The 26125-nt window shown below is 35.7% G+C and overlaps 1 protein-coding gene across 1 annotated transcript in view; it reads left to right on the top strand.

Moving 5' to 3' along the window:
• Window positions 1-26125, top strand: part of LOC107001220 (pheromone-processing carboxypeptidase KEX1-like) — a 31777-nt gene that overhangs the window by 4344 nt on the left and 1308 nt on the right. Inside the window, exons 2-3 of the mRNA XM_015199355.1 lie at window positions 9830-10028; window positions 10409-10630. Of these exons, the coding sequence (XP_015054841.1) occupies window positions 9830-10028; window positions 10409-10630 (421 nt within the window). The remainder of the gene's footprint in view (window positions 1-9829; window positions 10029-10408; window positions 10631-26125) is intronic.

Raw genomic sequence — 26125 nt, 5'->3', positions numbered from 1 at the left:
GGACCAAGGTGCGGAGTGAGATTTTCTAGATGCCGGACCAAGGATTTAGAAATACATAACTTATCACTTTGCATGCAAGATACTAGGAAAGAATTGTTATAGTTAGAATTATCAAGTTATGAACCTGTGGGGAACACGTAAACCCTAGTTACTTTGATTAATTGATTAAAATCCAACATTCAAAGCTGTTAAGTGTCTCTTTCAATTTAGGTAGTTATTTTCATTCATTTAGAAATAGAAAACCCCCTTTTATTGTTTTTACTTTCCAAGGAAGTAATTGACTAAACAAAAGTAATAATAGATTGAAGTTAAGTCTAGACTATTTTCCTCGTGGGAACGATCCCAACCTCACAAATTGGGTTATTTACTTGACACGACCGCTTTACTTCTTATTTGAGAAGTAAGTTTGAGCGTATCAGGCATATCGCAGAGTAGTTTTTCGAGATCGACTTAGCCCGCCAAATTGCCCCACGTGCCCATTTTCGACCACTTTTCAAATTCAACAGAGTAACAACCTATAATAGAATCAAAGTATGCACTAATGAATTATAACAATGCCCGTATTATCGAACTCACCGAGATACTAATAAATCACTCGGTTTTGCTAAATTTTTTCATTTAATGACAATTTCTTTTATGAATGGTGTAACCCACTTTATAATAAGCAATGTACATTAATTATCATAAACATGAGCTACTTAAACTTCACCCACTTAATCTAACAATCATTCAATCAAAACCTAATAAAATTTCATTCATTTAAATGCACAAAAAATATGGGTATTCGACAATCAAAGTAGTATATGCAAGATTTTCAACTTAAAATAGGCATTTACGCATTCTAATATTATTAGAGGGGTCCAACACACATTAACATGATATGATTATTGAAAATCAATACAAAACTATTGAATGAAAACTCGGGGTTCTGAAAACAAACCTTTTATGCCGATTAAATTGTGATTGAAAGATTAATGCAATCCAAATCAAAACACAAATATATCAACCAAAATATTTATAAAATGAAAAAATCTGGTGAAATATTACATTAGTAATAGTTCGTGAATTTTAAAAGCGAGAAAAAGTGAATAATTTAAAAATCAAAGAAACTTGGCCATTGTAAACCTTCTAGTTCGCGTCCATTCAGGGACATTAGTCACCCTTGCCGATCCACACACCGACGGGTCGAGTTTTCACCTTTCTCACCGAGTTTTATAAGACATTCAGTTGATATGAGGGTCCGAATGGAGGTCATTATTACGAAAGCCGAAAAGGTAAGTAATTTGCCGAGTGGCCATTTAACTCGCCAGTATGTATTTTCTAAACACTTTCCTCATTAAAACCTTCAGCACTAACACTCCATCATTCATAAAATAAAAAATTGAAAACCATAGGTTTCCTCCTAAGAAGCGCTTTACTTAACGTTGTGGAACGATGTGACCCTTTGCTAACTCTTTGATCGTAAGGTCTCTAAAAATGAAGTAAGGTGATTAGAGCCTCACATGTTCCTATAAAATTTAATATTCGGTTAATTATGTTTTTTATAGTATTAATACTTGATTTGATGTGATTTGGAGGTCAAATGTCCAAGAACGTCCGATGATGTTCGAAATTTAGCCTTAAGACGTGCTAGTGTGTTCTAGTGTGCCTCTGTATATTTTACAAGTTGTTTGATGCTCAAATTGATATGGAAGATCCTTAACTTTTATATGATTGTATTTAGGCTTGAAACATCTGGGCGGTACTCCCCAAGTATCACCCAAGGAGTCCTTGAGGAGGACCCAAACACTGCCACACTGCTTTTCAAGTGTCAATTGATGCTCCATGTATACATCTGCGCCCCGTCAATGGAGGCAGTTGCTGAAAACTTAGGCGTAGGAGATTAAGCCCCAAAATGAAAGTATTACTCACAATATACAGAGCAGACTTACGGTTACGTCTACCAGACGACGTTCCATTGAGTGCCCTCTCTCACTAAGACCTGCAAAACCGTCAAAGGGAATGTCATGCATGGAGTGAATTGGGAAATTTACCCCACGTCACAAAAGAAGTTTGGAAGGTTATTATGGGGCTATTTTAGGTATAATTAAGTTAGTTAATAACATAGAAACTCCATTCCTAATTCATTCTTAAAATTTCACCCTTCCCTAAAAAAAAACCTCTCTAGAAACCTGCATTGAAGATAAAGGTCAAGAACATCTTGGTTGATTGATTGTGATGGTTTCTTCATCAAGTTTTTATGGTTTGTACCATAATAAGGTATGTTAATCCTTCATTTCTAGTTATACATTCTTCTAAGGAGTTCCTTCCAATGTTTTCAAAGAAGTTTCACAATCAAATTATCTATCTTTCAATCTAGCCATGGGTTCCTTCTTAAAATGATTTCAAAAGCATGATTATGATAAATTCATTATTATCTACTGTTTTAATTATGGTTTTCAATCAAAGTTCATGATGAACCCATGATCCTCCCAATTTCTTAATTTAGCCTACAATGTGGGCATTGTGGTCTTGATGTAAGGTTTACTGTAGCATGCTTCAATTATGTTAAATTCATTATAGATATTGTTTTCTATGTGAATTTATGTTGAATTATTGGTAATTGATCAATGATTATCAAAGCAATGGAGAATTGGTAAGATTGACCTATTCCTCTACTTTTCTACAAAATTGATGGTTAAATTGGCCTTCTATGGCATAGTGTGGCATGGTCCACTTATGGTAAAAGGGTATTGTCAATATTATTATTTGTTGATCATTTCCTTGAATTAACGTTATGAATTATGAAGTGCGGTTATGATGATCACACAATGCGAAGTACTATGCCTAGTCGCTTAATCTAGTAGCATGTGCTAGGTGCTAATGGTGTCTTCAATGTTTGAATGAAGTTTTTAGGGTTCAGTTTGGACTATTTTCTTCCTATGATGAATTTATAATTGTGAATGATCCCTACCTATGTACCCCTATATGAATGTGTGATCATAGCCAATGTTAGGAGCCTTGGATGCAATGTTGATGGTGTCTTGTCTCTAATGCTATAAAGTGATGTGTGTGCTATGAATAAATGTGTATTATGATCCTTGGAGAGTGGATGCCTCACCAATATACTAAGTGCATTATGAGATCATGTTTTCCAATGTACAAACAAACCTCATGCATTCTTATAAGCAATATAGTTTCATCGTGTCTAATAAAAGGATAATTCTCGTATGTACTAATATCTACTACAATGCATGAAAAGGATATTTCCATGAACTATGATATGTATCTTAACTAGGATGATTTAATAAGTTTACTAGTGTAGGAAAGGGTATGGTCCTTTGTCTATACATTGTACGTGTCTACCTTGATAGAATAACTTATAGGGTAATAACACTATGTACATGAATATGAATGTATGATTAAGCTATGAAAATGAAAGTATATGCTATGATTTTAAGTATATGATATGATGAAATATGCATATGTGTACTGTATATATTTGTTTATGTGAAAGGTCCCCTTATATAACTAAAGTACACACGAATGCGTATAACGAAGTGTATATCATAATATAGTAAAGAGGGAGTCTCTTGAAATGTATTCTCAATTGTACTCTAAACCAGACTATGCTTACATATGCTATGTCCATGTGAAAGGTTTTCTCACATGATTTATGTTGATGAAAAGATATCTTATCTATAACCTATGAGCTAAGAAGATGCGGAGTTAAACCTCCTAAAGCCATTTTTATGAAGTAAAGTTAATAAAAATGTTTCAATAAATAGGAGTTAGCTTAGAACCGAGTGAACCTGGTGATGAGGGGTGCCCTTTTCCAAATGGAAGCCTTTGTCACCATAGTCCTCATGAGGTGGATAAATTTAATGTCGAAGTGGCTTAAAGAGGGTTTCCAATATACCTCATAGATTACATAACTATGTTGCCCGCATAGGGCCTAGCAACTGGATCCAACTAGATGCTAACATGATGTTAATATTCTTCTTTGGCAAAAAGAGCACCTCCTTTCGGTGTGGGGTCCCATGACACATCATTCCATGTTTGGCTTACATGGTCTTATTGTCGTTTAAGGCTAGGATTTCCATATAGTAAAATTTACAATGGAAGTAATGTAATGAGCACTAAATAGGATAACCTAAAGGAAGTTGCTTAGTGTAGGTGAGGGTATGTGACTTTTCCTATGCATTGCATAAATAGCTCTTGAAGGGAGTTCTAGGAAGGTTTTCTGTATATATATGAATATGTATATGTCTTATATGCATGACATTATGGTATGGACCTAATTGTATGATAATATGCATGGTATGAGTCCAATTTAGTCAATATGATAAAGTATTACCTTATATGCATAATGTTGGCCTCATTCACTATATGATGATGGTCTTACTTGGACTGTATGAAGTTGTCTTTACGGGAAATGATTATGCATGAAGTAAATTTTTGCTTGTGGTCTCATTGTGAGTTTACTAAGTGTGTGTGAGGTTATGGGACTTACATGTACACTGCACTAGTAGGCTTACATTGGAATTGTAAGTAAGGTTTTAGATTTTAAATGAAATTAAGTCCAAGTATGCTATTGTTGACTATGGCCTCTTATGATGTTATTAGTAGTGTTGACTGTTGTGTGGTCTTAGAATGAGTCTCCTATGTGGTCTATGAAGCATGTTGAGTTATGTATGAAATATATGTCTTATAATATGTTATGCTATCATGAATACCTATGAGTAAATGAAGGTTATGTTAATGTTCACCTTGGTACCTTAAGGTAATGCTTAAGTGTGTGTAGTGGAATGGGACACTGTTCATGTATTGCACCAAGTATTACTACAGGGTTACTTAGGGGTAAGAAACTTACACTGAATTGAAGATTATGTAATGAATATGTTATATGTGCCTTAAATGTATTATGTGGCTTTATGTAATGTTATGAATAATGTTTATGCCTATGTGAAGTATATGAGCTATGTTGTAAGTATTGTATAAAGGTTTTATGAAGATTTAATAAGAGGCATGATGCATGGTTTTTCCAACCAAATGTCCCTTTTAACTGCATATTTTTGCTTGCTTTCGAAGATAAGTGCATTCTTGTACTAAAACAATATTTCTTGACATAATTACCCAAAGTGTAGGTCATGGATGATTAAAGGATGTCTCTATGGTGAAGAGCTTGATATGTGTTTCCCAAGCTGAAGAAACGGATCCTTATGATTCAAGGATTTCCTATGTTATTTTTATGTTCAAAGTTATGTAATACTTTAGTTATTGTTATAGATTGATAAGGGTCGTGTCCCTAATCTGTTTTATTGGTGTTGAGTCTAAGATGGAAAAAGAGACTTAGAGTCCAACTATATATTATTATATTTTATATATATGAAGTGATGTTTGTAGCATATGATGTGCTATGAATTTTTTAAATGTTACACCAAATTTACCAATGAAAATGTGATGAATGATGATTATGAGCTAGTATAGGACCTCTGAGAGGTCAAGTAAGCCATGTTACTTGTAGGGGGTGCTCTCCGGTCGTTACAAACAAGTTATCAGCACAAGGATATAAAAGTTGTTTTTAGGGTCCAAGGTCTCATATTGCCACGTCTAGTAGAGTCTTGTTCATCGATGTTGAGTTGTGACACATCTATGAGCGAGAGGCTATAGGACAATAGACATTACCTTCTTCACTATTCTCATGTCGTACCATAGAACTTAACTCTATATGATCTCTCTTATGTTTTCTTGTCTGGTGGTCTTTTCGATGTGATTGCTTGGATGAGACGACATCTCTTCGCTTGTGAGAGAAAAAGTGAGTTTGATGCTTATCATTGTTTTATGGTTTGATGTGTATATGTGAAGGTGCATTTGAAATGTGTTGATGGGGTTCCATTTATGTCTATATATGTGATTGATGAGATATGACATGTTATGTGAAGATTTATTTCATTATATGGTTATAACTTGCAAATAGTTTTATAGTTGAAATGAGTTCCCTTTGGAATATTATGTTTGTATATGACTTGTTATGATGATAACATCATGTTATGCTCTATGCTTGAAATGCTTTTTTGGAATGTCATAAATAGTTAAAGATGCGTGTTGCCTTAATTTAGGTATAATGGTTCAATGTTGCCTCTTGTGTGTGTGATTCTTCATTGTTGCCTTATATGGATTGGAGTCTTTTGTTTAGGCTTGATTCTAGAAGAGTAGTTAGTGTGCTTACATTGTAAGGTTATTGTGTAGTATGTTAGTACTGAGATAACCGTTATGATTGGTTGACTATTTCCCTTATGAACCTACTATTAGAGTGTGGGAAAAGGGGAGAAAAGTGTTTTGTCCCATAGGTTGGAATTATGTTTTGCCCTAAAGTTCACTTAGAGGGTAGTATGTATCCCTTAAACCTTAAATAAGAGGAGATAATTGATGGCTACCTACTTTAAAAGTGGTTAGTTGACTTTTAAGATTGATCTTAAATATGACCATTTGAGGAAGTGTTGTAACACCCTGTATCAAAAACAGACCAAAAATTAGCTTTTCAGAAAATCTGCAGGTGCACTCGACAGTTTCTATGGATGGACCATAGCCTGACCCACGGTACGTCCTGCACATCCGTAGATGGAGTCGGAAACTCCCAAAATCTCAGCCTAAGGACTGAGTGTCGAAAGACTGACGGACTGATGGTCCATTGGTCAGACTACGTCCGCCGTCTGTATTCGTCGATAAACACCATATTTACCCAATCTCTGACAAGAAGTATGATTAACCAGCACGGTCCGTAGATGGACCTACGGACCATAGGTGGAAGTTAGCAAAATGTTCAGGAGGGGGGGGGGAATGCAATTGGGTAAACTTCAAATGAACATAAATATTATCACAAAATGAATTAGTTGACCCATTACATACCCACATATTGATAACTGAATTATCTTTCCATAGCAACCAACCTTTCTAAAATCAGACCTCCGAGTAAAAACTTATGCCCGTTTTAGTAAAGCTCTAGAAAACCGACCAACCTACGAACCCAAACGACAGACCATCGATTGAACAACGCCCGTCAGTCCAGGTCACCGTTTGGCCGACAACAATTAACTCAGGGGTCTTTTGTCTTTTCCCACTTCGTTTAAGCCATAAGATACGTCGTTTTGACATTAAATCATCAGATTATAATCAGCTTAAGCCTAGAAACATAACTAAAACTTGCCTCAGACAAATCATTAATCAAAACAAATAAAATTAAAAGCAATAAAGTATAAAAGGTCAGGAACCCTAGTTCAAGAACGCACAAGGTTCCAACAGTTCTAGCCCGGAAATCCTAATATTTCACCGTGAATTTCATTACAAGGCATGTGGGATTTAACCTGTGGGTTCGTTTCACCCAATGGGTCCCTATTTTTCAGTCAGTTTTTGATTCTCTTATCATGATTAAACCTAGGATTTCTAGAACATTGATAGAACTTCATGAATTTACTAAATATATATCCCAAATAAGATTGTGAAGTTATTATTCAGTTTATCGCATAAAATTTCAGAACCCTTGCTTGGTATTTCTTTAGTTCTTGACATACACATGCTAGGTCAGATACTACAGTTATTCACTTATACATGCCTCAATTTTTAATGCATCATTATCAGATTAAATGTTGCATACTCAGTTGGCATGTTCAATTTTAAGCTATCCAGTAATTACAGAAAATGCAGACATAATCAGTTAACTTATATCAATGGGAGTAGCATAATACCGAGTTGGACTACGGTTCAGCGTACCCAATTAGTCTTAGAACTATTACCCGAGTAGGTTGTAAGTACCCTTTGTGGGTCCCATCATGCCTTTATACCTTTGCAAGGTATATTGGGTCCTCTCGAGGGCGTATACGTCGGACTCCACATTTAGATCATGTGAATTTATTATTGGTTATTAGTATCTACCATAGTTCAGTCACACTCTCTTGCATTGATCATATATCAGTATACTCAGTATTCAGTTTTAGCATAATATATATTGGTCATTGCCTTTAGTTAGCTCAGAATTCCCTAATAACATGTTCATATTACTATACTTGCTTTTGTGCTTGTTACGTTATCTGTTATTTCAGCTTTATTCTATCGTACATTCTAAGCACCTTTCAAGTACTGACACATGTGTGGTACATCTTCTCGTAATGTAGTTTCAAGTTCTCAACATCTAGATCAAGCTTAGATCAATATCGAATCTCCAGTTCAGCAGATTCAGTGGTAAGTCCTCATTCTACGAGGACAATAGTCACGAGTTCATTTCAGTCTTTTAGTCATTTAGTTTTAGTTTTTGCTACAATTAGCTGAGGCTTATCCCAGTATTTCTCGTCCTGTTTAGAGGCTATTTTGAGACATAGTTTCAGCTTAGTGTTGAGTTAATAACTTATTTGTAATAAACTTATTGTTTTAAATATCTCAGTTAAAGAATATGGGTATGTCCCCATCTTTTTAGTTTAAATTAGGATTTAGCTTCCGCATTACGTTTATTATCTTTAGTATGCTCATGATCATGTCAGCAGGGTTAGCTTTGAATTATTTGTGGTCCTAGGATCCGTGTCCGCGTCTCAGTGATTGCTCGGGGTATGACAAAACTTAGTATTAGATCCATGTTCAAGATACGTTTACACTAGCCTATGAAAGAAATAAAATGAAGTGCTTATGAATGAATGAAGAAGACTCTATGTTTGCTAAAGAAGGCTCCCTAGTTGAGGTCCCATTTGTTGATCCCTTATTTTGGGAAGTCTTGATGTCAAGTCTATGATTCCAAGCTCTCAAGGCATATAAACGAATGATATGAAAAATGTTATGTTCTATATGCAATATGTTATGTGTTATGTGTAGATGTTATGTATTGTGTGAAATATGATAAGTATGATGATGCATGTTACTCTCATGGCATTACTTTCCTAATCCAAATTTGGAAAGCTCACTCACTTTACTAATCCAAATTTGGAAAGCTCACTAAGTTTCCTAATCCCAATATGGCAAGTCCACTGACTTGACCTTCATAATCATGTTGTTAGGAAAGAGATATTCTTACTCATGCATGTCCTTGGTGTGTGATTTCATATACCCATACTTAGTACAAGTGTGTACTAACCCTATACAACTCTACAATTTTAGGTTCAAGCACAGGTGGACGCTAGAGCTACAGGTTGACGCTGAAACTATTCGAACATGGAGCATTCATCCGGACATGGTAGGACCTAATGATTTCGAGGATGCTTGCCCATTATATTCTATCTTAGTTATAGTATTGAGCTAGTGGAGTATGTTCCACTAGTGTTTCATTCCACTTTTGTTCAGACATTGTATTGGTTCCATTTTGGCAAGTATACATTTAATGTTATACTAAACTATTTCTTTCATTTGATGATCTTAATATTATATGGTTGATGGTGAACAATTATGAATCTAATAGAATGATTAGCATGTATGTTAAGAAACAAAAAGTTTCAAATTTTCTACTAAAATTAACCTAGACAAAGTAAGAATACGTAAGTAGGCTTGTCTGCGACCTTTGGGAGGTCAACGACGCCGGTCTCATCTGGGGTCTAGACTTTGGTCGTAACAAAGGTGGTATAAGATCCCTAGGTTAAATTCCGGGAATAATAAGTTTACATCAACCACATTGAGTAGTTTCTATGTCATGGTAGTGAAGTGCACCACTATCCTGGATTAGAGACTGCATGATGCGTAGGAAAAATTTCCCTTCTTCTGATCTTATCATGCCTTTCCAAATGTCTGATTTTCTTTTTGTTATGAGCGTGTCTAACATCAACGGTTAATGTTTTCAGAGAATGAACACTAGGAGAGCAATTGGTCAGAGGAGAGGAGGAGCAGCTTCTGGGACAATCAAGTTCCATCCCAGGCTCCGGCTGAAGGAGTAGCCTTGCCAATTAACCTTGCTGGGTTGACTAATGCTGAGTTGAGGGCATCTCTGGCCCAGATGGCACAGGACATCACTATGCAGGCTAAGGCCATGATTGACCAAGTCAAGGCAAAATGTTCAGAGGGAGAACCCCCCAGTTCGTACCATGGCTGACAGGCTGAGAGACTTCACGAGGATGAATCCTCCTATTTTCACAGGGTCTAAGACTTTAGAGGACCCCCAGGAGTTTATGGACGAGGTTCATAAGATCTTGGTAGCTATAAGGGCCACATATACTGAGAAAGTAGAGTTGGCTTCCTATCAACTCATGGATGTTTCATAGACTTGGTGAAAGATGTGGCAGGATAGACGAGCATTGGGCAGAGTTTCGGTCACTTGGGAGCTATTGAAAACAACCTTCCTAGCGAGATTCTTCCCTAGGGAGATGAGGGAGGCCAAGGTTGAGGATTTTATCAACCTTAAACAGGGATCGATGATAGTCAAGGAGTATTCCCTGTACTTTGTGAAATTATCCAGGTATGCCACTTCTTGTGTCTAACAGCAGAGACGAGATGAGTAGATTCTTGACATGGATTGATGAGGATCTTGAGGAGGAGTGTAGGGAATCTATGCTTCATGATAGCATGGACCTTTCCAGGCTTATGGTCCATGTCCAGCAAGTGGAGGAAAGCAGAAACAGCAAGCACACTAGGGTAGGGAAAAGGTCAAGGCAAGCCGAGGAGAATTTTTCAAGGAAGAGTAGTAGTGAAATCAGGGATAAGCCCAGGTTTAAGAAGGGACTCTCCCACCAAGGGGATTCAAGTTCATCCAAGGGTCGTTATGATAGGAATTCTGAGTCCAGAGTTAAGAGAAACAATGAAGTAGATACACCTCAGGAAAGACCCCCTTGCAGGAAGTGTGGCAAACTACATGGAGGAGAGTGTATGATGGGCACTAACGCTTGTTACAGTTGTGGAAAACCGGGTCACATGGTGAAGGATTGTCCGAATAGGATAATCCAAGAACAAGGGAAGGATAGAGCTCAACCTAATGGTCCAAGTGAAGAGGCTCCCAGGAGGCAAGGATTTTTCGCACTCAAGTCTAGGGGTGCAGGGGAAGTCACCTCTGGTGAAGTCTCGGGTGCGTAGCCTTAATTAGTCTTTCATGTATTTGATTGTGTATGGTGTTTATGCACTAATATAAGGTTAATATGCTTGAGTCATCATGTTGGTTGCTGATTTGTATGACTTACATATTTACTTATGTTGTATGCTTTGATGAGATTAGTTTAGGAAAAAAGTTCCTTAGTCCATTAATGTAAAGCTACTAGTAGGTTTCAAGGATGTGCACCATCATGTTAATATGTGAATCAGATATTCACCAGTGAGGAGTATTGAATTACCGGTGTAGGCATACATTCTATAGATGACTTACTTATTGTTAGTAAAGAGTAGTGTCATTCGGGGACGAATGTTCCTAAGGGGGGGATAATGTAACAACCCTAAAAATGAATATGCTAAGTAATGCTTAATGTGTCTAGAATACCTACGATTAGACCGGGTTCACACGGATTGATGTGCGTAGAACCAGACCTCTGAACCCTTGCTACAGCCAAGCCAACTAACTTGGGGAGTTAGTGGATCTTGAAAAGGTTGGGTCCAACCATGTAGGGCTCTCGAATATGAAGATTACTGGAAGGAGTCTTTACCAGACTTAAAATGGGAAAATCTTAGGTTTGCAGGGTCTAGGGGTAAAATGGTCTTTTTCAAGGGTAAGGGTACTATCATAATTACCTAAATATATAATTAACTATTTAATTAATAAGGTGGAGGGGCATTTTGGAGAGAGAGGTCCAAAAATTGGCTCTTGAAGTGAAGTCTTGCTCCACCCGGGTTCGAACCTATGTGGAAGCAATGAATTAAATTATTTTTTATTTAAGTTGGTAAATTAATGTAATTAATTTATATTTATTATTTATTAGCTGAGTTAAAATAAAAGGAAATAAGATTTTTAATAATTAAATAAAAACTTTCATTTGACTAAGTCCTAAACTAGACTCCTAATCCTAAGAAAACTCATCTCTCCCACGCTCATCTCTCCCTCTCACGTCTCTATCACTTTCACTCACGATTCTCTCTGCCAAATAAAATCAAAAAACAGTAGGTAAAACAAAGTTCTTCACACTTGAAGAACTCACAACGAAAATATAAGAAAACAAATGAAATCAATCACGTGGGCAAAGAGAAGTTTGTCCGTCAAGTTGGTGTTGACTTTGAGTGTATTTGGACGTGATCTTGGGTGAAGTTTTTGGGAAGCAAGTCGAGGGTTTAACTTCAAAAATGTATGGGTTCTCTTCTCTCTTGGACCCTTTCCCAAGAGACCCCTAAGGTTAAGATAAATCTATTCCGAAAACTAGGGTTGTTGAACGTTGCATGTCCCTATCACTAGCTCCCATTGAACCATAGGTTGGTTATGTTTGCTGGTAGAAAACTAGGGATGAAACGTGTTTTCGTGATGATTATGTGTTTACATGTATGTTCGGAATTATGTGACTTATGTTGATGTTTTTCCGAAATTATGTGTACGTGTGTGTGAAATGTGAATCGTATCTATGTGCCTCGGTTAAGGCTTTATAAATGTGATGTTGTGGTTGTATTTCATGTACAAATGACGATGTAATTCTTGATGTTCATATAAGTTGAATTGTTGCTGATTTGAGTGATAATCTCTTGGCTAAGCGAATCCATGAAAAATTCACCTAAGAACATATTAAATGATCTTTGAATTATCCTATGAAATTACGTATAAATGTTGAAGAAAGTAGGTTGCAAATGTGATTAAAACTTCTAGCATGTTGATGGTTAAGTTCGGCTATTGTTGAAGTTTAGGGGAGTTTGAAAATAATGTTTAAAATATGTGAGGTCAGTTGGGATTGAACCCAAGACCTCACTATAAGAAAGCTATGAATGAAAGAAAAAGAATTGTGAGGCATGGGAATCGAAGCCACGACCTCTAGGCAGTGAAGGAGAGTAAAGAACATGAAAGAAAAGAAATGTGATGCGTGAAAATCGAACCCACGACCTATAGGCAGTGAAGGAGAGTAAAAAATGAAAGAAAAGAAATGTGAGGCGTAGGAATCAAAACCACGATCTCTAGGCAGTGAAGGAGAGTTAAGAAAATGAAAGAAAATAGATGTGAGGCGTGGAAATCGAACCCACGATCTCCTAGGCAGATTCAAGGAGAAAATGAAAAGAAATTAAAGAGGGGCTGTGGGGGTTAGAACCCATAACATCACGGACAAAGGAGAAAAATTAAAAGTAATGAAAATAAAAAGTAAATGAGGTTGTGGGGGTTCGATCCCACATCCTCTTAGTTCTATTAAGCGAAAAATGAAGGGAGAAGTTAAGGGAAAAATAAAATGAAGGCATTGGGGCTCGAACTTGGATCCCTAAGCCGTATGGATCAAATAAAGTAAATGAAAAAAATGTAAGTGTTGTCCAAGGGATTTTAAACAGGGTTCCCTTGCCCAAATTCTGTATTGATACATAAGTCATACGTGAATTAAATATTTAAGAATAATGCTGCCTACTTAGATCGAAATCGAGATCTTGGCATACATACAAGATGCATAACTCTTGTACCACATAATCTTAGGAAGATATGAATCACTTAAACGAACTATGAACGTAACATCATGGCTTGTATGTATAGACTCATAAGTCTAGCATACGTCTAAAAATAAGTGAACCTAAGATGTACGCAATGAAATGATGAAACCCTAGAAGCGTTAAGTAGGAGTGTGAAACACACTAAATGGCCAAGTGCATTGGCATATGATGAAATGAACAACGATATGACGAAATGAACAATGAAATGATGAAATGAATAAAGAAATGTTGAAATGAACAATGAAATGATGAAACCCTAGAAGGGTTAAGTAAGAGTTTGAAACACGCTAAATTGCCAAGTGCATTGGCATATGATAAATGAACATTCACGTAAGATGAGGTGAGTAATTATGAAGAGAAAATGTGCTAATGTTAATGAATGTGGTGACAATATGATATGAGGCTAATGTAAAAAATGAGAGCAATCTCAAATGAGCCTAAGTAAATGTTACCAAAACGTACTCACCTATAAGAGTGTAAAGTAATGAAGAGACCAGTCTCTATGAACACTCTAATGAAAGTAATGAGATTAACACACTTAATACTAATGATGAGATGAGAAATCATCTATTGAGCTATGATGTCCTCGTACTAGAAGCCATCTTTCAAGACGTATGAGTTGAATGTAATGGAACTTTAAACTGAGCATTGATAGACTAGCTATGAGTAGTGATGCCTTCTTTTGGGAAGGGCGGAGGTTCACGTAATTCTCATGAGATGAGACTGTCCGGCATGCCGAATATGGGTCTCCTTATATCTCATAGTCTTCGAACCTATACTGCCAATATAGAGATCTGGCGGGGTTCAACTCCCATGTACACTAGCATGTTTTGGATCACTTTGGCTAGTGATTCTACCTCTTTTCGGTGTGGGGGATAAAATGGATTTCATGACGCTCACATGATCTATGTCGGTTAATGTTAAAGTTCCCAATGAATGAAAGAGGTCAGTCTTAAATGATGCACACGATGAAATGAATGATACCAAAGGTGTTAGGATAGAATGATCAGGAGGTGAGCTACACTTAAGTAATGACACTAGGTCAATCTTGATCATTGCACAGCGAACCTGATGAAAGTCTTAAACTACATCCTAGGTATAGTTGGTGTTTACACTAGCCTATGGAAAAAATGAAATGAAGTACGTATGAATGAATGAAGCAGACTCTGTGTTTGCTAAAGAAGTCTCCCTAGTTGAGGTCCCATATGTTAAGCCCTCATTTTTGTAAGTCTTGATGTCAAGTCCATGATTACAAGGTCTCATGGCATATGAACGAATGATATGAAAAATGTTATGAGCTATATGAAATATGTTATGTGCTATGTGTAAGATGTTATGTACTATGTGCAATATGATAAGTATGATGATGCATGTTACTCTCATGGCATGACTTTCCTAATCCAAATTTTGAAAGCTCACTCACTTTCCTAATCCAAATCTGGAAAAGCTCACTAACTTTCCTAATCCCAATTCGCAAGTCCACTGACTTGACCTTCCATAATCATGTTGTTAGGAAAGAGCTATTCTTACTCATGCATGTCCTTGGTGTGTGCTTGCATATACCCATACTTAGTACAAGTATGTACTAACCCTATACAACTTTACAATTTTAGGTGCAGGGTTAAGTGGACGCTAGAGCTAGAGGTTGACGCTGAAATTATCCGGATGGAGAGCATTTATCCGGACTTGGTAGGAACTCATGCTTTAGAGGATGCTTGCCCATTATATTCTAGCTTAGTTATAGGATTGAGCTAGTGGAGTATGTTCCACTAGCATTTCTTTCCGCTTTTGTTCAAACATTGTATTGGTGCCATTTTCGCAAGAATACATTTGATGCTATATTAAACTATTTCTTTCATTTGATAATCTTAATGTTAGATGGTTGATGGTGAACAGTTATGAATCTAATAGAATGATTAGCATGTATATTAAGAAACAAAAAGTTTCAAATTTTCCTCTAAAATTAACCTAGACAAAGTAAGAATGACGTAAGTAGGCTTGTCTGCGACCCCTGAAGGGTCAACGACGCCTGTCCCATCTGGGGTCTAGACTCCGGTCGTGACAAATTTCCTAACAACCATATAGATTCTCACTCATAAGTGTGCACGCTTTATAATTATGAATAAGAACCTACATAGATGTTGTTTAATGAGACATCAATGTTAAGGATATTCAACTTGATGCTCTGATACCATGTTTGTCACATTCGGGGGAGCACCCCCTAGACGTAACTGGTGTCGTCGTCCTTGAATAGAACAAAGACTAACCTCTTAGCATTCGTCATTACATTTCATAGTTTAATTGCTAAAAATTCAAAACTTTTTAATTACTTCTACATTGAGATTTACATAGACCTCTCACATACACATAATATATACATAGAGAATTTACATAGACTCCTTGCATAGGAATCACTACATAGGATTCTACCTTTATTTCGCATAATAATATAGAAATATAGATTCATAAATATTCTAGGATACGTCTTATATTAAACCATCTAAATAGAGTATAGCATTGGGAATAGCCCATACTTCATTACAATAAAGGTCTTATATAGCATATACAATGTCATTAAATAAAGAGAAAAAACTAAATTGTCTTTAAGACTAAACAATATCCAATAGCAAGATAGTGGCATCATCCTCGGAAAATGAGGACCTACCGAACTTGGAGAATAGGATTCCAATTCTTCTTTAATGGCCCTTTAAAAACTCAACGGTCGGAACCTACATTTTGTAGTAAGCATAGAAACATCGGTTAGTACATAACTTTACCAAGTATAGGCATATGAACATAAAACATTTGAAACATGCATGAAAAAGGAACATTTACTTTAGAAAATATGCCAAGTTATTTGAAAGCCTTCAATGCATATTCAAGAACGCATATCAGTTAATAACCATATATTCATTAAGACAAGATCATATCTATCACAAGACCAAGATCAACAAGTCCAATCAAGTCAACATGTGTAGTATCATATTAGAACCACAACCAATGAAACTCCAACATCATGTTATAATAACAAAGCATGTATAAGAGTTCATAACATTACAACATATACAAGACCCTTACTCATAACCCCACATCTACTCTACAAGTGCAATGACCAAGTAAAACCCCATAACCTTACTCAACCAAGTAAACCAAATAAAGGTCCGTAAACAATGCCTAACGTCACATAATATAGTATCAAGTGTAGTCATCATCATGTTAAGGAATATAGAGGAATAACATGTTCAACCATGAAATAAACATCATATAGTATCATCAACATGCAAAGTCAACTTATGCAAATCATTCACTTTATAAAAGCATAAGAACATAAAAACATCCTTCTAAGACTTTCCCAAGGCTAACTAGTGAAATGTATAAGTAGAGTCTCATACCCCTACCTAGACTAAGTCAAACCCCTTAAGTCATATTCATTAGAGTTAACAGTATTGCTTCATTTTATTTTTTGGAACATCTTGCCTTAACTGACATAGACAACATGAGGTAATGTGGAATCTGATGTCATGAAACCCTACACCGAAAGAAGGTGGACTACTTTCCAAGGTAGTACCAAGACATGAACATAGCATCTAGGTGGATCCACTAGCTAGTATTCCAATGAGGGCAACATAGTTCAAGAACTAAGAGATATTACTTGGGACCCTCTTTATGCACATTGCATTATAGTTTCCAACCTCATGAGTAAAATAGTGAACCTACCTTCCCAAATTGGGATGGGACACTCCTCAGTACTAGTTCACTCGGTGCTAAGCTAGAGTCCCTTTTGACATGTCTTTATTTAAAAATCATAACTTATTTTAGGTTATAGGATAATAGCTCGTTGAATAGTCATAGTCATTAGCTCAATAGGAATTGCATGATAACATCCTTTCGATACAACCCTCATATGTGAAATTAGCACGTTAACATCATCATATCATAGTAAGGCATAGACGTACTTAATAACCAACCTTATATCATTTCATCTTAAGCATAATCTCACAATCACATAATCAAGACACTTCAATTGCATCATCATACCACACCTACTAAATCCAATAACAAGACATACTTTAATTGAAGTTCATAATCAAGTACATGCATCATAATTGAAGTAAAGGTTTAGGATAACAAAAACTTACCCAATCTCCTTCAAAATCCATCATCGTGGTATTACCATCAACAAACCAATTTCATCCAATAATAGGTGTCGTAACATCATTCAATCGTAATTAATTCAATAACTAGATTAATTGCATCATCATTATCACAATAAACTTTAGTTCATCACCTAGGGTTAGGGGAAATAGTGTTCATCATGAATTCATTAAAATATTGATCCAATTCCAACAACACATCATCCTAGGTAGTCCATGACGGAAAAAGAGTAGATAAAACAATTCTATCCTATCAATTCATAAACAAGATCTAAGAATTGGGGAAATTTGGGAATGGGATATGATCCATACGAAATTCCCTTAATTAGCATCAATTACTCAAAATCTACACTTGATTAGCCATGGGTAATCATAATTATTTATAATCAATCATAAATTTCAAGTTTAGAAGAAAATCCATTAGAAGAGAAAACCCTTGTAATTGGGTGATTTAGAGATCAATTTTGAAAGGATCTCTTGGGGAAAGGAATCGCAAGAGTGAAGAACACATACCTTTATGAAGCTTAATCCATGAAATCCAAGTGAAATCCTAGAGGAATTGGTCTTCTTCCTCAAGCTTTCTTGCTTCTTCAATGGAGTATTTTTGGAAAGAGATAGTAAAGAGAGAAGAGAGCTTCTTGGTTTTATTTTGGGAATTTGTTTTAGGTGAGTGAAAAATGACTTAAAAGTGACCCTTAGACTATACATAATCACTCCAAAAATTACGCAAAAGACCCCTCACTAAATTGGGTCTTTTTTTGAAGTCAAAATGCTTAAAATATGAAACTAACGAATCTGGGAAGTGGCTGTGCATCGCAAGAATACTTTTATGCCTTATCGTGTTGGATGCACCACGCTCAGCAGCCTTCATTTCCTGGCTCTGTGCAGGCTGCTTTGGCATCTTTCTTGCCCATGTTCCTCCTCAAGGACCCTTCAGGTGGTTCTTGGGGAGTCAAAACTAGTTTTTTACACCCTATGTACTATATTTTACCTATATACAGTCTTTTCAAAAGTTTTCGACTTCATTTGACACTCTCAAACATTCACACAACATAGGGACGTCATCGACGTTCTTGACGTTTTAACTCTAAAACATCCTAAATGGTTTATAAATATTATTTTAGGCTTAGAAACAGTTGTTTAAATTGTAGTTCATCATGTGAGTCTCTATCTTATGTTATGGACTTTTGGAGTGTTATGTTGTACCCAGTAGGTCCCTGTAATTCAGTTAGATTCTTGATTCCCTTTATGTTATCTAGACCTAGGGTTTGTAGAATTTTAGCAAATTATGTTTAATTAGCTACTTTAATGTTCTTAATAAAAATATTATTATTTTAGCTTTATGTTATGTAGATTCATGCATTAACTCAGAACTCTAGTTATGTAGTTCCTTTAGTTTATGAATTACATTAATCACGATAGATAAATAGATGTACATACCTCAGTTTTTGAATGTTTCATCATAATAAACTAAATATTGAATTTTTAGTTAGCATATAAGTATATTGAGTCGTCCATTATTATAGAAATTCAGTCATTATGTGTTAATTACAAAATCAATTGCGCATAGAATTCATATTGAGTGAACTAGGGTCAATCACCCTCAAGTCCCAAAACTATGTGATGACGTAGCTTGTAAGTCCCCTTTATGGGAAATGGATAAGTGATCACGCCAATCATGTCTCTATACCTTGTCACGGTATATTAGGCCCTCTGGATGGGGCATATACATTGGACTCTACATTTAGCTTATGTAGTTTTATGTCGGCTATTAGTATCTCCCATAGTCAGATTCTAGTGCATTGACTAGGCTATAAGTTATAGTTGATTATTCAGTCTAAGCATGTTATAAACTATCATTTCAATAAGTTAGTTCATGTTAGTACTTTCAGTATAGTATCATGCTTATCTCATATCATTGGTGAATTATATTCTTTTTTTAGTTAAGTATATTATTCCGCTTTACTATATCATGCATTCTCAGTACCTTTAAAGTACTGACACATACTTTATGCTACATCGTCTCCTAATGTAGGTTTAGGTCTTCAGCTTTCAGAGCGCGCATAAATTTGTACCTGATCTACTGTTCAACAACATCACTAGTGAGTCCTCATTCTTTGAGGACATGGACATGATTCCCATTCTATTTTAAGTCATTAGTTAATGTTTTAATAGATGTAGCGGGGGCATGTCCCAGCATCTTTACTGGTTAGAGTCTTTATTTAAGGCATAGTTAGTTTTAGTTTTAGCTTAAGGTTTTGATATTTCAGTTTTAATTGAAATAACAGTTTATTTACTCAGAAGGTAATGGGTAGTCCCTATCTTTAAAAATCTATGATGATTTAATGTTATGCGCAATATTTCTATTTCAGTAAATTATTATGTATTCTTATGATATGCCAGCAAGGTTAACTTGGTCACTTGTGATCCAAGGTCTCGTGTTTGTGTCTTAGGGGTAGCTTTAGAGTGTGAAAAACATGGTATCAGAGAACTAGGTTTATGAGTTCTAGGATGTCTAAAGAGTCGCACTAAGTAGAGTTATTTTCAGTGGTGTGAACTACACCATATCTAATGTGAAGGAGTCTACAAAGTGCTTTAGGAAATACTTCACTTTCTAGTTTTAGGTTGTGTTAGGTATGATCTAGCTCCTACTTTCTAACTCGATGATACACACTTTCAGATCATGCCTCCTCGTAGAGATTATGGAAGGAATACTAATGAACGCAATGGTAACTCAACTCTTCAAACTCCAAATCAGGAAGTTTCAAATGCAATGTTTTGTAATGACATACAGATTTTGGCTCAGATTGTGACCAACAAGAAAAATTAGCAGGTTCCAGACCTGCAAATGCTAGTTGTAGATCAGTGCCATCCAAGGTTCTTGATTTTGTTAGGATTAATCCGCCTGAGTTCTTAGGATCGTAGATGTCACATCCGAGGAGCAACCCCTAGAAGTAACCATCATCGTCTTCCACATCGAGGACTAAGACTAGACTCTTATCTTACATCACTATATTCATAGGTTAAAATGCGGAAAAATTTAAAACTTTTCTTCTATATATCATGAGGTTTACATACAAATCTCGCATACACATAATATAAATAATCATATCGAGTATACTTAGACCATTTGTATAAGAAGATTACAAGTCTTGCACTTTTAATGCACACATATATAAAATATATAACATTGTCTTAAAATTGCGTGTCTCATCTCATAACATCTAAACAAGAGTATAAAATAGGGCATACCCCATATATCAATACGATAAAAGCCACATATAGGCTATACAATCTTTAGTACTCAAATGAAATAAATGAACGTATTGTCTTTAAGACTAATCAATATCTGAAGCTAGGAAATGGCATTGTCCTCGAAGTGGTGAGGACCTACCCAACTTGGAGAGTGAGAATCCCAAGTCTTCCATCAAAAGTCGGCACAAGCCCTTCAATGACCGGAACCTAAAATATTGGGGAAAAGGGAGAAAATGGGGTTAGCACATCACTTGTACTAAGTGTAGGACCATATGCACATACAACATAGACGTCATGCTAAAAAGGGCATTTCAATAAAGCATGATATTTACTTTGAAAAGCCTTATGCACATTCAAGAACCCATACCAATAGACATATTCAATAAGTCAATATCATGTACATCATAAGCCCAACAATACTAAGTCTAGTCAAGCCAACATGCATATCAACATAATTTAGCACATAATCAAGACAACTCTATCATTAAGTTATAATATCAACAAGTATGTATAAGAGTTCATAACATCATAACCAAAGCAATACTATTACCCATGAACCATCATAAATTCCATTAGTGCAATGACTAAGCAAAGCCCCATAACCTTACTCAATAAAGTAAACCTAACAAGAACCATAACCAATGTCCAGCTTCACATAGCATATCATTAGGAGTACATAACATCATACTTTAGCAATGGAGACCAAATACATGTTTATAAGTGAAACCAATATCATATAGTATCATCAACATGTAAGATTATCGTATGCATATCATTTACATTTATAAGCATATACATACATAAGAACATCCTTCCAAGACTTCTTTCAAGGCTAACTAGTGCAATGTATAGGTAGATTCCCATACCCCTACCTAGACTAAGCTAAACCCCTTAGGTCATCCTAGTTAGAGTTCATTCCATTACTTTAGTTTACTTTTGGGAACATCTTGCCTTAACCGACATAGACCACATGAGCCAATACGGAATCTGGTGTCATTGAACCCTACACCGACAGAAGGTGTACTATATGCCAAGGTAGTACCAACACATGAACATAACATCCATGTGGATCCCCTAGATAGTATTCCTATAGGGGAAATATAGTTCAAGAAATAGGAGATATAGTTGGGACTCTCTTTATGCTAATTGCATTATAGTCACCAATCTCATGAATAAAATAATGAACCTACTTTCCCTATGTGGGAAGGGACACTCCTCACTCTAGTTCACTCGGTGCTAAGCTAGAGTCCCTTGTGAAATGTCTTTAATGCCTTTATTAATAATCATAGCTTAATGTAGGTCATAGGGTCTACCCCTTATATAATCATCATCATCATAACTCAATAAAAATTGCATGAGTAGTGTCCTTTCACTACAATTCATACATGTGAGGTTAGGACATTTACATATCACACCATAATAAGGCACATTGGTAAGTTATTCACCATCCTTATAACATTTACATTTTAGCCAACAACTCACAAAACATAATTAAACACATTTCAATTCAACATCATACCAACCCTATCAATCTTGATGTAAGGTATACTTCAATACAACATCATCATTTAATCACAAGTAATCACAAATGAAGTAAAGATTTGTGATCACAAGAGTCACCCGAATATCCTTCACAATGCCATCATCAAGGTCTTACCATCAACCCTCCTATTCAACCCAACAATGGGTGTAATATCATCACACAATATTAACCAACATAATAATGAAGTCAAATGAATCACTACACAACAATTCATCACTATTTCATAGCCTAGAATTAGAAACTTAGCTCAATTACTCAACAACTAGCATGATTGGATTATAATATATCACAATCTACTCATAGTAGGCATAATAACAACATAGTATAGAGATTTAAACACTAACCAAGCCAATTGTATCAATCCTATACAATTCAATTTAAGATCACAACCTAGGGTTAAGGGTAAAAGGTCATCTTCCACAAACTAAGACAATGTATCAAGAATTAGTATAATATATACAAAATGCATTTTAATATACTCATAATAACCAAAAGGAATAATAAACAAATCAATTCACAAGATCAATTTTGTAATAGAAGAAAACACATCTAAAACTCTTCTTTTTGAAATCAATTTGAAGGAACCCTTTGGGGAAAGAGATCCCAAAGGTGAAAGGAATCACATACCTCATTAAGTTGATGAAATTTGATGGAGAAACTTGATATTTTTCATCCCTAGAACCCCCCCCCCTCCCACCCCCTTTTTTTTGTCTTCATTTGGGTTTCTTTGGGAGACAGAAAGAAGAGAGAAGGAAGAGCAATTTGAATTTGGGAATGAGAGTTGGGTTTAGTCTAATTAGGTTTGGGGTCTTTATAGGGGTCATTATCTAACTTAATTAGGATTTCCTTAACCCCTAATTAATTAAATAACCACTTAATTAACTTAACTTAACAAACTTAAAACGTGCATCAAACACAGTCTTGATAAACAAGACCACGACCCACGCCTTGTTTGTCAATTGACGGCCAAGGGGCCAATTGTCTAGTTGGCCCGTTGTTTTGGTCATAGATTTATCAAAATGAACCCTTCACAAATTTGGATAAGTCCTCATGGACGGAGGCATCGATGCCCCATCGATGGACGTTGCCTTTTGGCAGCTTTTTGCCAAGTTGCAAGGGTCCTACTCAAGGGCCCTTGGTTGGTCCTTAGGGAGTCGTACCCAGACATTTCGACTATAAACTAACTCTAATACATGTTATACACCTTACCACCAAATTTATCATTTTTTGACTCTTAAAACATAGTCAAATAGTCTAAGACACCCTAGCACCTCTTGAAATAGTTTTCGGACGTCATGGACATTCCTTGATATTTTGATTCTAAAACTTCCTAAATGACTTATATACATTATAATTTACTTATAAAAAGTTTTATAAATATTATGCACCCATTTTAGGCTTTAGACTTTCGGAGTATTACATTATTCCCCCCTTAGTAACATTCGTCCCTGAATGACACTAAAATTCTTTAAAAGGAAGGAATGGACTCAAGACTAGCAGCCTAACCAATAACAACACATCAAAACATGATTCACAATCAAAGTCCACATAACACATGGCCTTTTACACAATGCAACTCAAAATATCATTTTTCAACTTATAAGAGTTCAATATTCCTTTCATGCTCATTTACTATGCCAAAGTTTTCTTCAACACATATCAACATGCTTAATACAATTCATGAAAGCACAATATACCAAAATGCACAACATAGACTTAAAACAAGTGAAAAGCAACATTGTCCTTTTTAAGGCATAAAGCTCACTGTGATTCACTGTAACATACACTTTTTTGCACAACTTTACAAAAAAACAAGGAAATTGCAAATAAACTAATTATTTTCACTACAAGTAGAAATAACAAACCTTAGTTATCAAATAGATGAGGGTAACGGGACTTCATGTAGGCCTCGGCCTCCCATGTTGCACCCTCAAATAGGTGATTCTTCCATAACACCTTTACGGAAGTCACCTATTTATTCCTTAACTTATCTACTTGTCTATCAAGGATTTGAACCGTAACCTCCTCACAAGAGAGGTTCTCTTGAACACCTAGACTTCAATAGGAAGAATGGACTCATGATCACCGATACACTTCTTAAGCATCAAAACATGAAACACCAGATGAACCAAAGCCAATTCACTAAGCAACTTCAACTGATATGCAACCTTGCAATCTTTTGCAAAATTTCATGGGGAACCATATAATGAGGACTCACCCTCCCTTTCTTTCCAAATCTCACCACCCGTTTCATAGGCAAAATTATTAGATACACTTTATCATCTTCTTCAAACTCTAGTTCTCTTCTCCTATGGTTGGCATAAGACTTTTGCCAACTATATGCTGTTTTCAAGAGATTCCTTATAATAAGAACCTTCATCAAAGTGTTATAAATCAAATAAAGACCCAAAAGTGAAGACTCACCTACTTCAAACCATCCAATTAAATATCTACATCTCCTATCATACAAGGCTTCATAAGGAGCCGTAGCTATAGATGAATGGTAATTATTGTTATAAGCAAACTCAACCAAAGGCAAGTGTTTATCCCAATTCACCTTGAAATCAATTATACAAGATCTAAAAATATCCTGAAGGGTTTTAATAGTACACTTCGCTTGACCATCAAGAAAACTCTATCAATAAGTTATAACATCAACAAGTCTGTATAAGAGTTTGTGACTTCATAACAAAAGCAAGACTATTACCCATGAACCCTCATTAAGTCCACTAGTGCAATGAATAAGAAAAGCCCCATAACCTTACTCAATGAAGTAAACCTAAAGAAAACATAACCAATATCAAACATTATATAGCATATCATTTGGAGTACATAACATCATACTTTAGCAATAGATACCAAATATATGTTCATAAGTGAAACAAAATATCATATAGTATCATCAACATGTAAGATTAACCTATGCATATCATTTACATTTATAAGCATATACATATATAAGAACATCCATCAAGACTTTCTTCAAGGCTAACTAGTGCAATATATAGGTAGAGTCTCATGCCCCTACCTAGACTAAGCTAAACCCCTTAGGTCATCCTAGTTAGACTTCATTAAATTACTTCATTTTACTTTCGAGAACATCTTGCCTTAATTGACATAGACCACATGAGCCTATGTGGAATCTGGTGGCATGAAACCCTACACCGAAGAAAGGTGGAGTACTTGCCAAGGCATTAAAAAAATATGAACATAGCATCTACGTGGATCCACTAGCTAGTATTCCTATAGGGGAACATAGTACAAGAACTAGGAGATATAGTTGGAACCCTATTTATGATATATTCATTATAGTCTCCAATCTCATGAGTACAATAGTGAACCTACCTTTATTATGTGGGAAAAGACACTCTTAGCCCTAGTTCAATTGGTGCTAAGCTAGAGCCCCTTTAGAAGTGTCTTTGATGCCTTTATTAATCATCATAACTTAATGTAAGTCATAGGATCTACTCCTAATGTAACCATCATCATCATAGCTCAATAAGAATTGCATGATTATTGTCCTTTCATTACAATTCATACATGTAAGGTTAGCACATTTACATATCACACCATAATAAGGCACAATGGTAAGTTATAACCATCCTTCTAACATTTACAGATTAGCCAAAAACTC

Source organism: Solanum pennellii, chromosome 10 (assembly GCF_001406875.1).
Source record: "Solanum pennellii chromosome 10, SPENNV200".
NCBI classification, from domain to species: domain Eukaryota; kingdom Viridiplantae; phylum Streptophyta; class Magnoliopsida; order Solanales; family Solanaceae; genus Solanum; species Solanum pennellii.
This window is presented reverse-complemented; position numbering and strand designations above follow the sequence as displayed.